Source organism: Drosophila gunungcola (genome assembly GCF_025200985.1).
Source record: "Drosophila gunungcola strain Sukarami chromosome X unlocalized genomic scaffold, Dgunungcola_SK_2 000038F, whole genome shotgun sequence".
Classification (NCBI taxonomy): domain Eukaryota; kingdom Metazoa; phylum Arthropoda; class Insecta; order Diptera; family Drosophilidae; genus Drosophila; species Drosophila gunungcola.
The window spans coordinates 358,182-373,966 of NW_026453189.1; the positions used below are offsets into that span (position 1 = coordinate 358,182).

At 37.8% G+C, this 15,785-nt stretch overlaps 2 protein-coding genes across 8 annotated transcripts; one reads left to right on the forward strand and one right to left on the reverse strand.

The window, feature by feature from the left end:
* Positions 1-790: 790 nt before the first annotated feature.
* LOC128260714 (myotubularin-related protein 4) lies at positions 791-12,459 on the reverse strand. 7 transcript variants are annotated; one of them, XM_052993919.1, is made up of 16 exons: positions 12,312-12,438; positions 12,196-12,249; positions 11,432-11,555; positions 10,345-11,366; positions 9,317-9,507; positions 9,065-9,260; positions 8,098-8,283; positions 7,879-8,043; positions 7,689-7,815; positions 7,518-7,623; positions 7,134-7,456; positions 4,173-4,740; positions 3,026-3,176; positions 2,859-2,963; positions 2,308-2,510; positions 791-1,256 (listed from the first exon to the last, which is right to left on the reverse strand). In XM_052993919.1, exons 1-16 carry the CDS (start codon positions 12,324-12,326, stop codon positions 1,067-1,069), a joined length of 3,726 nt encoding a protein of 1,241 aa, XP_052849879.1. In that variant the 5' UTR covers positions 12,327-12,438; the 3' UTR covers positions 791-1,066. The 7 variants fall into 7 exon arrangements, with proteins under 7 accessions (XP_052849879.1, XP_052849880.1, XP_052849882.1 ...); XM_052993920.1 differs by lacking the exon at positions 12,196-12,249 and having other exon boundaries at positions 12,312-12,459; XM_052993922.1 differs by lacking the exon at positions 12,196-12,249 and having other exon boundaries at positions 11,432-11,566; positions 12,312-12,432.
* A 79-nt stretch (positions 12,460-12,538) lies between these two features.
* On the forward strand, positions 12,539-15,314 carry LOC128260748 (endoplasmic reticulum resident protein 44). The gene is made up of 7 exons (XM_052993974.1): positions 12,539-12,775; positions 12,936-13,017; positions 13,865-13,956; positions 14,076-14,469; positions 14,534-14,800; positions 14,870-15,065; positions 15,125-15,314. The coding sequence occupies exons 1-7, from the start codon at positions 12,719-12,721 to the stop codon at positions 15,267-15,269; spliced, it is 1,233 nt and encodes a 410-aa protein (XP_052849934.1). The 5' UTR covers positions 12,539-12,718; the 3' UTR covers positions 15,270-15,314.
* The last annotated feature ends 471 nt before the right edge of the window (positions 15,315-15,785 follow it).

Here is a 15,785-nt window from a genome sequence, read left to right on the forward strand (position 1 = left end):
AATATATATTTTTGATATTTATAATATCTGAACGATCGAAAAATAAGCAGAGATGAGCGCAGCATAACTCTATTATTGGATCTCGCAAACGGAGACTTTGCCAGGGCTGTCCAAACTAACAATGGGCTACCTTATAGCGTATTTCCACCTCCACCATCCGTTGAAAAAGCGTTAGGATTTTTGAAAAAATTGAAAGTCCTGTTTCCACAGAGCACATCCACTTTCTACTTCCCGATTTCAGCTGATCTTAAAAGCTGTAGCTCATCAAACATAAACAAAGATGGTTGACCTGTTGACATTGTTTACGTTTTGACGAGCAACAGCTGTTCATATCAGCTGATATCGGGATATCGGAAGGATGTTGTGCTCTGTGGAAATCGGAGTTTCACATTTGTTGAAAGTTCAAACCGTTTCCAACGGATGCCATAGTTTCTGAGGAGCAACCTTCTATCCATGAAGTCCATCCCTGAATAACCGTTGGGATTTTTGGAAAGTGTGAAACTCCGATTTCCACAGAGCACACCTTCTGATTTTAGCTGATCTGAACAGCTGGTTAAATATCGGCCAGAAACGTGCGGTTAGGTTACCTTAATTCCACCGTCAAGTAATAACCAGGAAATTTACGGCACGGCAAAACCTTTGAAATATATAGTGGATGCTGCTCTGTGGGATTAGGCCATTAACTCTGAATTGCTGAAATTCGGTCAGCTGGTCGTCAGCTGTTCCAGCTGCCTTGCCTTTTCCGAATTTTTTTTTTAGAAAAGAACGATTTAAATTTCAGGAAGATGAATTTGTATGGAACAGCTGGAAATTCAGAGATTCAATTGTTTAGGAAAGGTGACAAGATACCCAAGATACTTTTTTTTAATGATTTATTTTAATTTACAATTGTTTCCATATATCCACAAATATATTTTTAACAAAATTGTATAGTTTCGTGTTCTATATAAACGCACAGATTAATTTTTCGCTATTATGGTGCTAACACATATGCAATAAATATTTTTAGTAATAATATGTACATATTGATACAACAGAGTAGTCTTAAATTAATTGGGAAAAGCTCTTAGGAATTTGCAGAAGACGTCGCATCGCCCTTCTCCTGGGATTCTGAAGGAACGGTTGCGTACTCTTGGACATTTGTTGTGACGGTCGTGTAGCAGGATCCACACAACCTAACTGGATTAAAAAGCTTTTCGTTTGGCAACGGCGCCCAAAATTCCGAACAGTCAGCACAGAAAATTTCTCCACATGATCTGCAAATGTATTAAATAAATAGCGTATTATAGATTTATTAGATTCTTAAAGTGATACAAAATAAATTAAATTTTGATCCTACAGCCTATTGACAGTTTCATATTGATTTATTGATTGGATGGAACTATTTGTTTAAAGAAGCACAGATGCTAAAGGAGGGAACTGCTTCTACGAAAATATAAATGAAATTATCTTTTGCTTTAAAACATTCGCAAAACACCAGCGTTTATTTAATAATTTGTCCAGGGCATGAACGATTGTTTTTGGAATTTGATATTCACACAAAAAATAATTCTACGTATTAACATTCATTATCAATTCATTTAACTTAAATAGTGAGCCTGAATACCGTTAACCCCGTTTTTACTTTTTTCCAATACTCGTATACTCGACTTTTAAAGTGATTTATTTTTGGTACAACAACAACTGCAAAGTTACAAAGTAGTACTCGTTGTAATGCTTATCAATAAGAAAAGCGAAAATCTAACAAGGTCGATTTCAAAGGCACTTTCTTGGAACTTAAAATTTTAGAGGTTGTACACCAACAAACTAATCTATTAACATTGATAAGCCATGTGTCGTACTGGGCTGTTGTCACAATTTTTCCCTGGGCAACATAATTTCCACACGAAAGCATTACGTCATTTTATATACATTTTCTAAAAAAAACAACTAAAAATCGATTGGCACTGGATTAATTTAAACCACACCTGCCCTACCGTCATATGTATTGATTTATGAAAGCAGGCGACGAGTTGCAGGGGTAATTAGCGGGTAGGTATGATTTAAATTAAACAAATTTAAATAATTGTTTTTTGCTTTATATATATTCTTGATTAGCTTTGTTTACTTTGTTAGTATAGTCATCTGTCCAAGTAAACATTTCAAAAAAGTAAATAATACGATATTGACTTTAGTTAAACACCAATCAGTCAGGTGTTAAAGTAATTAAAAATGTAAGATAGTTTATATTCAACTCAAGCTAAAAATTATACGAATGTTTAAAATCTTTAGAGTAAAACAGTTAAGTTTCTAAAGTTGGATGCGCACCGACAATGATGTTTTCTTCGTCCAAGCCAGAACTCAGTTTGACAACTAGAGCAACGTGAAACTGCATGATCTGGTACCCAAAGGACACTGGATGCTCTTTTCTCTTGGATCGAGGAAGGGGGAAACGATGGGGGACCGCTACGATCTTCGACGGCTTCCCAGGAACATGTTGAAGCATTTTCAACGATATCCGATCCATTTTCCTAAAGAAGAGTTAAAAAATTAGACGACTGAAAGGATATGGACAATATGTATATTTAAACAAAATTACACCTTGTTCCTTGTACTATCATGCTCCTAAAACAGTCTTTAATTATAGACGAATTTGTTATTTTACGAATATACATTACTGAAAGCACTGTTTTGTTAAGAGTGTGCTTATATTGAAAAATTTAACGGCTAAGCCTGCAAACGCCCTTGTAACAGCCTTGTTTTTAATCAAGCTATCATACGCCTTTTACAAGAAGCTATGTATATCTATCTAACATCATCCAGGCTACTCAAGAATATATACAAGCAAGTTATATCCAAATATTAAAATCATTATTTACATGTTCCATATTTGTCGAAACGATGCTATTGCAGCTGGGGCAGCCTTTTTCCAACAAAGCCAGCCGCATGCCGTGTATTTCCCGCAATAGCATTTCCTCTCGTAGCTAAAACAGTTTAAGAAATTTAATTAGCTCCAAGAGAAATGGTAAAATGCATAAATTGCTACCTTGTGTTCTTGTACGATCTGGTGGAGTCTTATGTTTTGTTCGCTGAGTCCATGAGCTAGGCCATCTGGACAAGATATCGTAAACTGCGCCCTCTCCTGAAATGGTGTAGGGGGCAACGAAATGATCCCCGACAAAGGGAACTGCTGTGCGCTGTAAGTATAGATTGTTGGTTGTTAATTACCTTAAAACTTAAAGAATCTTGAGTTTGATAATACAAAAAATTACCAAGGATTAAATAAAACAATATTAGCAACTTCTGATGGGGTGCGAAAGAATTTGAATCCTGTCATTGCAATCAGACTTTTGTTTTTCTCTAGTGCATCAGAGTTTCACAAGGACAATATAACAAAAGAACAAAAAAACATGTCTTAAGGGGCGAACTGTCCTAATTTTTGTATGGGTTTCGGTATAAATGGAAATGCCTAGAGAGAAACATTTTTTCCACTAATCAAAAAATTATATGATTTTTTTCAAGACTTTTTTAAATTTATTTTATTGAAAACTCAATACTTGTGGTATTCTGGTCTAGAAATTAAAAAAAAAATCTCTTTTTTTTTTTTTTTGAATATTTTGAATGATTAGACTTTTATAAATATTATCCTTAAAAGATTTTTCAAAATTTTTAGGAAATACAGCAGATTTTGTGCCGTGACGTCCGAGACATTATAAATGTTTTCAAAACTTTTAAGCGCTTTTTTTCTCGAAACTATTTTTTTGATAAGATATTTCGAGTTCTTGTATATATCGAGTATCTTGTTTATACTACTCTCTATCGCGTCTGCCTCGGTCTTGAACAAATTTTGATTGTAAGTATTTTTAAAAAACATTTTTTGTTTTCAAGTCGACGCCACTTTGTTATTAAAAATTTTGTTTTTTGAAAGTAGTCAACCCGATAACGACATCTTTACTACATTTGCTGAAATCATGTCAACCAGGACGCAGCGATTTTTTTGAATACCCCACTTCAGAGGCAAATATTGGGTTTAAAAAAAAAAATTTTTTTTTTTAGTCAATAAAATTGTAAACTAAAAATTTTGTTCATTTCATTTGTATCTTACTTGAAAAAATGCTTAAAATTCAGGCTTCTACTAGACCAAAATACCTCGATATCTATAGATTTAAAAAATATTTTTGTAGATTAGTCACCTAACGTTTTCTGCTGGAAATTTTAGGTCGCGACTGAAGCTTGACCCAAAGGTATTTCGACGTATTCGACCACCGGCAGAAGGGGCATCAAATGGCGACTGGCCCACAAATCTCTGGAGTTCGGGAGACGTAAAAAGACTTTCTTCGGCGTGGTAGCCATCGCCCACCAAGAGGGATCCGTTTGCACTCGCATCTTTGGACAACTTATCCGGGTTGCAACGCTCCGTGTTTCCCGTAGATTCCCTTGGCACTTGTAGGTCCAGGTGATGCGGAAAAGTGTCCCCTCGCCTCGGAAACATCACGGCATTCGGTTTCACATGAACCTTGGGCAAATTATTGTAGCTATGACTGACTATACTGCTCTTAACAGCAGTAGTCGACTCTGGCTTCGTATCACCACTGACCAGGTCGAGGGGAGGTGTATGGTTTCTACTACTGTTGTCGGTGCTCGATTTTTGTTCGGGCTCCGCGGGAATCAGAGTATCCGTGCTGGTATCGACTGCACCATGCCACAAAGCGCGACAAATATCACTTGTGTCTTCAGATTTTGAAGGTACTGGATTTTGATCTGAAAGCAATAATTTAAATACATAATTATACAGTAATGATAGCAAGCATTCCGCTTTCTCAGCATCATATTAAAAGAAATTTTTGTCCAAGCTAGCAACAATACCTTTTTGAACAAGAAGTAATTACAGCTGCGGTCAAAATAATAGTATTGCCACCGCTCCTCATCTTTAAATTTCTGTTTTGCTATTTCTCTTGACCAGTTCATGTAACGGTTGACTATTTCATTTGATTATGCTTTACATAGTTGAAAACAAAGGAAATTCTGACCATTTTGCAATTTATTTGATTGAAATCAGCCATTTTCTGAAATGAGGACTAATTCCGGCTGATCAAAATAATAGTAGTGATATTACCAATTTTAAAAATAATGAAAAAATTTGAAGATTTTTGAAAATGTATTATCTAACGTCTGTGTGAGCTGACTTTTTTCGATTTTAGTCGATTATTGCAAGGTCTGACTTTGAACCGTTGTTCTATCATATCGTTGTTGTCAATAAAGTCAATTAAAGTAAAATATTAAACGTTTTGGGCAATAAATGTATAAATTTTGGCCGTATCAGAATTTATTGGAAGTTGATCAACAAATTACTGTAGGTTTCTTACCAGACTCAAGTCCATCGAATGATTAAAAGTATTCTTTCATGACTTTTAAAAACTTAAATTCATTGATATTTGAATTATAATTTCTCTATAATTTGAAAAAATTGACTTAAACAGCTGGAAATTTAAAGGTGAGCCAATACCACAAAAAGGGGTTTACTATGACATGGAAATGGCTTCAACTTGGAAATGGCTTGAAAATATCCTAACTATCCTATGTTTTTAATTATTAAAGAAAATTATGCAAAATAAGCCTAGGCAATGAGCTTTATCATAGTTCTGCTTCTATCAGTATTCTGGCTTTGTAAAAAAAAAATTTCCATTACTTATCGCAATTAATTTCAATGCTGGCGAAAAAGAATCCTCCAGTCATTATTTGTTTGTCGGGAAGTTTGCGTGATATTTTTTCACGTTTACAGAATAAATAGGAAGTAAAAACTGGAAACATTTTAATATTAAAAATCAATAAATAAATATTTTTAATATGTTTAAAATTGATCAATGTTAATTTTTTTATAAATGAGAAATCTTTAGCTAGACCAAAAAGAAAATTTTAAAAAAACAAAACAAAAAGTTTAAATTAAGTTTTTGAATTACAAGGTTATATATTTAAGCAGCAATTGCTTAAGAAATCATCAAGATAGCTCCTACCAATAAGAAGTTATTAAATAAAGAGTAAGTGCTATTTTTATAAAAAAAAGTGACCAAAGTTAACTTTTTGAAACAGAGAAACTTTCGTCAAATTCCAAAATATTCAAAACCGGCCCAAATGTGTTTTTTTTGGGTTGAACACAAAAATCCAAAAAGTTCCATTAAAATCTGACTTTTTTGTTTAAGGTGGCCCACTAGGCAGGTTTCCTCTCAATTACTTTTTAAAAATTATTTTCAAAACTATTCTTAATTTAAGCAACTATATAAGCAATCAGATACATTGCAAAAAGTAAGCAAGATGCGTGCAAATATCTTACGAAAATTATATTGTTCTCTTGGGAGCCACACAACTTTAATGTTAATCTATATCCTTGCAAATGGTATTATAATTTTAGTCAGAAGGAGACATTCCCGACCCTATAAAGTGTATACATTTTTGATCAGCATCACTAGAAGAGTCGATCTAGCCAAGCCCGTCTGTTTGTCTATCCGTTTCTACGTCAAACTTTTCAAAAGTTGTCTTTCTATTGCATATAAGTAAAAACAAGCCGGATCGGACGACTATATTATATAGCTCCCATGGAGCTGTTTTTCAATTGATATAAATATACTCGATACAAAGAAATGATTTATTGTTTCTGAGTTACGCTTCTAACTTTATTAAAACCGGACGATATCATATAGCTACTTGTTATACATATTGTTGTTTTAAAAAAATATTTAATTTTTGAAATAGCTGTAAGGGTTTTGTTAGTTAAGCTTTAATGTCTTTCCAAACGTAGTTTTTTTAAATAAAATACGTACTAAAGTATAGCTATCATGGTAATAAGATTGGGGTACTTTGACTTTATTTTAAACAAAAACTTCTGAAATCATACAAAAACACCTCCTAACGAGGTACAAAAAAAAATTGCATCTCTAATATAAAAAAAAAACTGATATCAAATTTTGTGACGAAAATGAAAAAGCATTCGACTTCACGACTTTTTACCTCGTTAGGAGGTGTTTTGTTAAATAGTGAACAAAGCCTTTCTAAGAATCATTTTAAACACTCGAGTAGAACTTCCTATGATCTAGGCACTCGATTAGAGCGGTTTTTCTTGTCTTGTTTAATTATGTATAGTGATTTGAATAGCTTACCGTTTTCAGAATAAACCAAGACCTGGACAGATCGTCCGGGTGCAGGGATCATTTGCTGTGAGGACACCATGGAACTTCGCAATTGCAATTGTGAATCTACTTCCAATATGTTACGGTTAGAAGCTGTACTTTGGTCGTTATGGAACTCTAGAATGGGATTTTTTGCAAGGCCACATGGACCTTCATCAGTTGCATCCGTTACGTCCAGCTCAAGTTCTTTGGAGTCTTTAACAATTTCTCTAACATTTTCGCTAACACTATTGTCGGTTTCAGATCGGATGTCAAACATGGAGTTGCTATTCGCGTTGAAGCAATCTGTAACACTGAATCACAATAGAAAATCAGTCATTTTTCTACACTTTTTATAATTTTAATTGAACATACATGGATTCAACTGTCAGGTTCGGATCACTTGATCTTCTCGAAATAGTGCTTTGTCCCAGCTCGTTCGTTGTTAAGTCTTCAGAAGATCTTGTCTTCGCCATTAGGCCTGTATTGTGGAAGAAAAACCCAAGTATATTTGCGAACCCATTTCAAGGATATTTGAGAACCCACCGTTGTGTCCACCCTGTCTTTCATTACTCAGTAATGGCAGATCAGTTCCATTCTTGTTGCCTAAGCTACCAAGGTATAAGTCAGACCAAAAATATAAAAACCGCACACTGTGCGCCGGCCAAAGAACCTAATAAAACGAAGGCAATATTTTAATCTGTCAATACTCACAAAGGACCCGAAAGATTTTTACCTTTTCAGTCTCATGCTTATAGAGAGGATTTCTATACATAGTTTCTGCTAAAAATGGCCACACTGAAAACGTTCGGTCGAAAACTGAATTTTCGATGCGTTCTCGGAGCGAATTACATAGAAACGTGCCAAATAGACAGGACAGTGAATGTTGCGCCAGTTTGATCTAAGGGGTGAGTGTTAGTAGACAAGCCATGCGGCAATCCAATGCATCTCTTACCAAATAGCTTATACTGAACTCAAAACTGCAAGGATACTGTCTGTGTATTTGATGCACCAGGTCAAGCCACTGCAGAAAAACTGGGCATCGCTCGTTAACTTCGTCGGAGTTGGGGCCGTTTCCGGAGCGATCGGCAAACTTGTGCCCGAAATTCAGCCATTCACGCTCGACAAGGACTCGGAATCCCTGCAACAAAAAAAAGGAAATATATGATCATCAAATCAAAAGACCAATCGATCGTTAGCAAAGCTTATTTTACATTACATTTAATAAGCCAATCGAATACACAGATTTTTGTAATATAATGGTAACATTAAAATGTTGAGTCTATCTTTCCAGTCCAAATTATCCTATCCAGTACTTTTTTACTAAATGCTAAGAGTATTTTAATAAGTTGTTTATAATTTTGTATCGATCAGTACCACAAGACAACCGTAATTCGTTTCTTAAATTCTCTTCTTCATAACACAGGCAGTGTAAGATTAAAAAGCCAGCTGATCACACGACTTTATCTTATAACTATCATAAGAAAAATAGGGATAAATTTGTTACATTTTCGACGTTAAATCAAATTAGATGACCATCAATTGGATGACTACCTGTGATACTGGACACTCGGTTCTCAGTTTATTCGCGCATAATAAAACCTTTCAACACATCATTATCACCGTGTTTTTTAATACGAACGTAGATCAAGCTTTAAATTATCTATAGCTCTTATAAGAACGATTTGTACGAAAACGCCAGAACTTTATGAAGTCTCGATTCGTCTACTAAATGGTTGGTCAGAAACAACAAGAAACCAAACAACTCGATATATTCTACTGGACCAACCTGTGAGGAATAACGAATCAGAACAAATATATTAAAATCTTACAGGGAGGGTAAACGCTGCCCCCTTTGTCACGAATTTCTGGCATTGTGACGTGACTCAATGAGCTACAAATCTGAATTTATATAGACGTACTTCAACAGTCCTGTAGTATGGATCCAAACAGAGTTGTGCCGTCGCCACGATCTGAGGAGTGCGATCCCAGCCGTCTGAGCAGTGCACAAGTACGGGGCGTCCATTCTTTTCGATTGTGTGCACGACTGTCATGGTGGCTCCTAACAGACCCGAAAGGTGCTGCATCCACATGGTCTTTTCCAGTTGTCCGTACCAACTATGGGTTATTTGTAAAAGATTGGATTCCATTACACAAATGCCAAGTTAACTTACTTTGGGTCATCGGGAGACGACGCACACAGCTGCCGGACAGCATGAAAACTTTTTCGAATAGCATGGATATTTCCCAAGTTCATAAACTCAATTTCTGCACAAGGGTAGTACTCAATGCACTCACAGCCGCCACCTCGGGCGCGATTTGTAACCGCGGATGTATAGCTCCGAGCATCCACAATAAGAATTTTCTAAAAACAGATATGTTGTTATTCAGGATTGTTTCAGACAGAGTACCAATAGGCTGAAAGTTTACTTTATAACTTATTAAAAGAAAGTATTACTTTTTAAAGAAAAGAAAAAATTACTTTTTAACAGAAATGCCAATTAAGAAGAATATAAGAAAATGTCAACGAAAAAGAAACCTAAATTTATTGATTCCCCAAAATATGATATTATAAAAAATTTCATCGAAGTTCCTAAAATTTATGCTATTTTTAATGGGAATTACAAAATTGTAATTATTTTGTTGATAATAAAAACTATCACATATGTATTTACCCTTAAAAACTGTTTAATCTAAATAGATCTCAAGAAGTAGCGTCTTCATATCTTTGTCTAAGAATTGGTAGCTTGCTGGGGATTTTAAAGCTATTTCGACTGATTTCTTTATAAATCTGCTGGGGATTTTAAAACTATTTCGACTGATTTCTTTATAAATCTGCACTAAATTAACTTTCACTGAATTATTTAATACTTAGCATTATTTTTATTTTATGAAATCTTTCCAATAATATCCTTTGATTTCTTGGGTAAATCTTAAGTTTTAAACAACCGATTTAAGGCCTAGCAGGGTTTTTGTTTTGCTCTTCGATAAATTTGCTCTAAATAATTTTATTTAAATTTTATTTAAAACATGAAGATTTTAAAAAATGCATGAGAGACGATAAACAAATAAGATGTTTCAAAAAATGTTCTGGTTTTTGATATCTTATTTTCACACTGATAAAAAACTTATAGACAGTATTAACCCATTTTACAAATGCAAGCATTTGCTTCTTTTGCGGTGATTCTCATATCAAACTTACCCTAATTTCATCGAGCGTGAGTTCCTCGTGCGAGGAATCATCCAGTGATGGTGAACTATTGCCGGATAAGCCGGTCTGGCCGTTAATCTCCTTAAAGCCTTTTGTTGGTTGCGCCTTTGTACTGGCGAAGGCGGAATGCCTGGCATGCTCGCCCCTGTCAAAGGCACAGGCATCGGCCAGTGCCTTCAGGAGCTGCTCGTCCTTTGTGTTCCGCCAGCCGAGCCAACCGACCTCCGGCTGGCTGCAGCGAGCCAAAATAGCACCAGACTTCTGATGCCGCCAAACAACAGCCGGCAGCCGGCGCGACCCCCGAAAATTTGCCACATTGTGCAGCATCTCGTCGGTGATACAGCAGGGCACAAGCAATTTTGGCGGATACGAGGGGCAGAGCTTGAAGTCGGCGTTGGCCGTGGATATGCGCCAAGAACCTTTCAGGTCGAAGCCTAGGCGGGTCACCTCGTTCTTGAAGTCGCTCTCATATCGCACGGATCGCTGCAGGCGGTTGCTCACCGAGGACACGTTCTCGCTGGCAGGATCAACCAAAGGATTGGTTGCTGTGCCTGTCATCATGCTGCGCTTTGCCGATCCATTAGCCAGCGCTAAGGAGCGGTCCTTGGTCACCAGTCCGTTTCCGTTAGAATTCGGATTCGCATTCGCGTTCGGATTCGCATTCGCACCCGCACTCGCACTTCCGTTTCCGCTTCCGATCACATCGCAAGTCCAGGAGTAGAAGGGAAAGGCAAAGAGCGTCTCCAGAGCCTCAGGCACCCCGATAAGCAAGTGGATGCGGCGCTGCCAGTCGGCACACTGCTCCGCCGACTGAAAGGAGCACCGCACCGTGCTGGCGTCCTTGCAGTTCACAATCAGCTGGAATAGGTCTCGCACCTGCACAGATTCGATTAGGCCCAGCGGCACGTATGTCTCGTAGGCTGTTGATTTCTTGGAGAGAAATATGCGATAGTTGGACAGGGCGAGGACGCCGTCGTCCGTGCGTCCCAGGTACTTGATCGATTCACCGGCCACTGTGATAATAATATAGAGTTATTTATGTGATAGATGTATATGTGTATTAACTACTACTGCTTACGCTCTTGGAAGGGCACGAACAGCTGTGAGTCTTCCTTCTCCATTTGTGATTTTGGATACGATTCGGCGGCACGGATAAAGCAAATCGACGGAGGCGGTGATCCATCGGACATTGTGTGAATCGGCTAGAAGAATACTATGTATGTAACGTTACCAAAATTACTTATTGGCGTATATTAAGGCAGGGTAAATTGTGTCATTGGAAATCCGGTTGTCGCTCATGTCCACCATTCGAATACATAATTACATGCAGATGCGTACGTATGTAGGTATATGGATGGTATTTGGACTTCGTTGGTAAGTGTACATAGGACATGTGCATTGGAAAGTGCACAAACAAAGCCAAATAAAATCATATGCATGATAATTTGAGCACAACCAACACTTTTAGAACAAATCGAAGTTAATATTTGAGTGTCGTGGTGGCAATATAGATAATGCGAATGCATATGTATATGCACGTATTTATGTGAGCACACAATTGCAATCCTACAAGGTGCGCAATACATAGTATGTATGTCGTATGTACATACATACAACCAGACTAGATTATCACAATTCCATAACCAATAAGTGGAAAACGACCGATTTTGCTACACGACGAGTCTATGTTGTCATAAACAGAGTAATTAAACATTTGTGCATGTGTATGTTTGCATAAATACATCACACATGTATATCATCTGCATGTATCTGTATGTACATATTCCGATGTTCGAAGAGCATCAATAACACATTACAATCGTTACATATGTATGCACACACATTTGGGTTTCGGGGTCCACAAAACGTTTGGGCAGCAGCTTTTGAGGTGTTTAGCTTAGAGACGAAATGCCGAATTGAAAACGCGCTTTGCTAGTAGCTTTTCTCGCTCTATTTACCACCATAAAATCCATAAGCGTCAGCTATTATAAACAAAGATTTGCAAATGTTGTTGCACATACATATGTGTGCATATGTATTCATTAGACACTTTTTGTTTCGTTTCCATTGTAATCGTTATCGATGTCGCTAGCGATGATCATGTGACTATGTGACATTCGATAGCACAGCACTGCACCGTACCGATAGTCTAGTATTAAAAATACTGAGCTGGGCGAGACAACACAACACTGGCCAGCCGATAATCAACCAAATTGTTAAAACTATATTGTGCGTACGTTTGCAGTGCGCCAAGACAAGCAGGCATCCGTTCCATTCCAGCTGATGTGCAACTGAGTCGAAGCCGATCGCTTGGACTTTCCGCCGGTGCACGCAAATCCACCTCCACTCCACCCAATTCCTCACAATGATTGGAGCCAGAATCGGAATCGGAAAGCTCGGGCCCTGCATGGCCCTAGTTGCGGTGAGTCGACGTGTTCTGCTCTGTCTGGTCTGGTTCTCTTCTCCCGCCCGCTGAATCATTTAACGCAGTCGAAGGCAGGCCGGCTTTGGCCCATCGGAGATCGAAGATCGGAACTGGCACTAGCACTAGCACTAAGTCGCGCTGTTTCTTCCACTTCCAGGTTCTGCAGCTCCTCCAGCAGCCCCAGCCGGCTGATTGCGGAGCCGTGCCCATGACCAGTGATAATATCGATATGACCCTAGGTGAGACACCCACCAGCTACGCAGCCAGCGAGGCTGGAAATCAATTAACTGACTTCCATTGACGTGTCACTAAACAAAATCAGCGGCTCGTTCAATTCGGCACTGCCAACGTGGTAACTTGCGTTTCAGACGATTTGCGAAAGGAGAAGATGCGAACGCTGATTAAAATTGTTTTGAGTTTATTTCGATTGCATCAAAGAAAGCATTAGCCATCGCAGTGGCTGGATTTGGAATTACAGCTCCATTTGGGTTGAACGTCTATCTTATCCACAGAAAAAAAAAAAACGCTCCAGTGCTAGTCTATTATATTTAAATATATTTACTATATTTATTATCCGTTGACTTCTGCCTCGTTTCAATCTAAACCCGCCAAAAGACAATTTTTCGAAATTGTGCGTTTTACAATATTTTGTACTGTTTGTATCACATTGTTTCCCACCAGTGATCAATTTAATCAGCTTAATATGTAATTTGCACCAAGAAATAATTAATTTATTGAAGGGGTTTCATTGTGTACTATGGCGGGCAGCCCGAATTTGCACTTGCATTATATGATAAGCTAGATCTTAAGAAGATATTTGTCTTAAAACCTTCTTTTTTATATTTAATTTAAACTATTATTTTAAATTGTACTCCCTTTTAATAACAGTTGACGTTTAAAAGTGTTAGAAAAGCATAACTATGCATAATTGTCAAATAATTGAATTTGCGTTTATTAAGTTTTTAAACTAAACGTTACAAATGTATTTTAAACCCAATCACTTTTCGTTTGTCACACCTAATATACACATTAAGTCTCATACAGAACTTTAATCTCTTAACATTAAACTCGCTTTGTTTCTTCCAGCGTCTAATGAATTGGTTTTCCTTAATTTTTATGCGGAGTGGTGTCGTTTTAGTAATATTTTAGCACCTATATTCGGTGAAGCGGCTGATAAGGTGAGTCAAATGGATTGGCAGTAAAGTTGAAACAAAATTGAATACAATTAATAATTATAGCATGACCATAAATTAAGACTTGGTAAATCCATGACCACTAATTGAGTCTTCGTCTACAGATTAAAGAGGAATTCCCAGAGGCTGGCAAGGTGGTTCTTGGAAAAGTGGATTGCGACAAGGAAACGGCAATTGCTTCCCGGTTTCACATAAACAAGTATCCGACCTTGAAAATTGTCCGCAATGGGCAGCTCAGCAAGCGCGAGTACCGAGGCCAGCGTTCCGCAGACGCCTTTCTCGAGTTCGTCAAGAAGCAGCTGGAGGACCCCATCCAGGAGTTCAAATCCCTCAAGGATTTGGAGAATCTGGACTCAAAGAAGCGCCTCATCTTGGGCTATTTTGATCGTAGAGACCAGCCCGAGTACGACATCTTTCGCAAAGTGGCTACAAATCTAAAGGAGGACTGCCAGTTCCACGTCGGCTTCGGGGACGCTGCCCAAGCCATGCATCCGCCTGGTAAGCCACAACAAAGCACCAAACAATGCATTCGATACTGATATCAGCTTTTTGTTTATTTCAGGCACACCCATTATAGTATTTAGACCCGATGTGGCTTTGTCTCATGAAAATGATGAAACATACACTGGAACCCTGCAGAATTTCGACGAACTAAAAATATGGATCCAGGAAAAATGTGTACCGCTAGTGCGAGAGATTACCTTTGAGAACGCTGAAGAACTAACGGAGGAAGGACTGCCATTCCTCATTCTCTTCCATCGCCCAGACGATCTTAACTCCATTAAGGATTACAAGTCAATAATTGAGCGTCAGTTGTTGGATGAAAAGCGTAAGTTGCAAGGCACTGTCTGGATATGTGCATTTACCTAAATCCAATCCTTTAATCCTTACTGCAGAGAACGTGAACTTTTGACTGCTGACGGCAAGCGATTCGCACATCCTCTGCACCACCTGGGGAAATCTGAGGATGACTTGCCCTTGATTGCCATCGACTCGTTTAAGCACATGTATCTGTTCCCCCACTTTAGCGACATGTACTCGCCGGGAAAGCTAAAGCAGTTCCTACAGGATCTCTACAGCGGCAAGCTGCACAGGTAATTGAGTGAAACTAACACTGTGTATTCCGGAAAGCTTAACGGTCTCCGCTTTACAGGGAGTTTCATTATGGGCCGGATCCCACAAATGATATAGAACCTGACCCACACACCGGCAAGGGTACTTCACCTCCAGAGTCAAAATTCAAGGAACTTGGCCCATCCAAGCATCGCTACACCCTGCTAGAAAAAGATGAACTGTAATATAATTATGTATATTAAAAAAAAAAATAAAGTAAAATAAAAAAAAAATGGTATTAAAATATCCACTCTCGACTTTACTCACTCGATAAGAGTGAAAAATCGACTCGTAAACAAACATTTTAATTTAGTGGAAATGTCGCAGTTAACAAAAATGGATGAATCACTCTTTTCAGTGGAGTCAAACAATTCAAATGTTAAAAACCCCACTGTTTTTATAGGAAACTGATTCAAGAGCAAAAGCATAACGAGTGACGCTGCAGAATCCTGTCAAAATATAAATGCCACTAAAAAAATCGAATTAAGAGCCACCGTGAAAATCGAATAATCACCCGAAAATGCCTCGTTTGACTTTTTATTTGGGGTGCGTTAAGAATAAGTGCCTAGGGTTCGCAATTAAAGTCGTCATTGAGCCCATTGAGGACCATACTCCAGATCGAATGACCTACTTCCGATCCGGGCCAGCCATATGAACGAAGTTGTTTGGGCTATTCAATAAAACCCCCTTTTTAATAGCTA

Coding starts and splice junctions, on each gene's coding strand:
- LOC128260714 (XM_052993919.1), bottom strand. Junction 9,261..9,316: donor TCGTCTCCCGATGACCCAAA/GTAAGTTAACTT, acceptor AATAACCCATAG/TTGGTACGGACAACTGGAAA. Junction 4,741..7,133: donor CTTGGTTTATTCTGAAAACG/GTAAGCTATTCA, acceptor TATTGCTTTCAG/ATCAAAATCCAGTACCTTCA.
- LOC128260748 (XM_052993974.1), top strand. CDS start 12,719: ATGATTGGAGCCAGAATCGGAATCGGAAAGCTCGGGCCCTGCATGGCC. Junction 13,957..14,075: donor TCGGTGAAGCGGCTGATAAG/GTGAGTCAAATG, acceptor CTTCGTCTACAG/ATTAAAGAGGAATTCCCAGA. Junction 14,801..14,869: donor TCAGTTGTTGGATGAAAAGC/GTAAGTTGCAAG, acceptor CTTACTGCAGAG/AACGTGAACTTTTGACTGCT.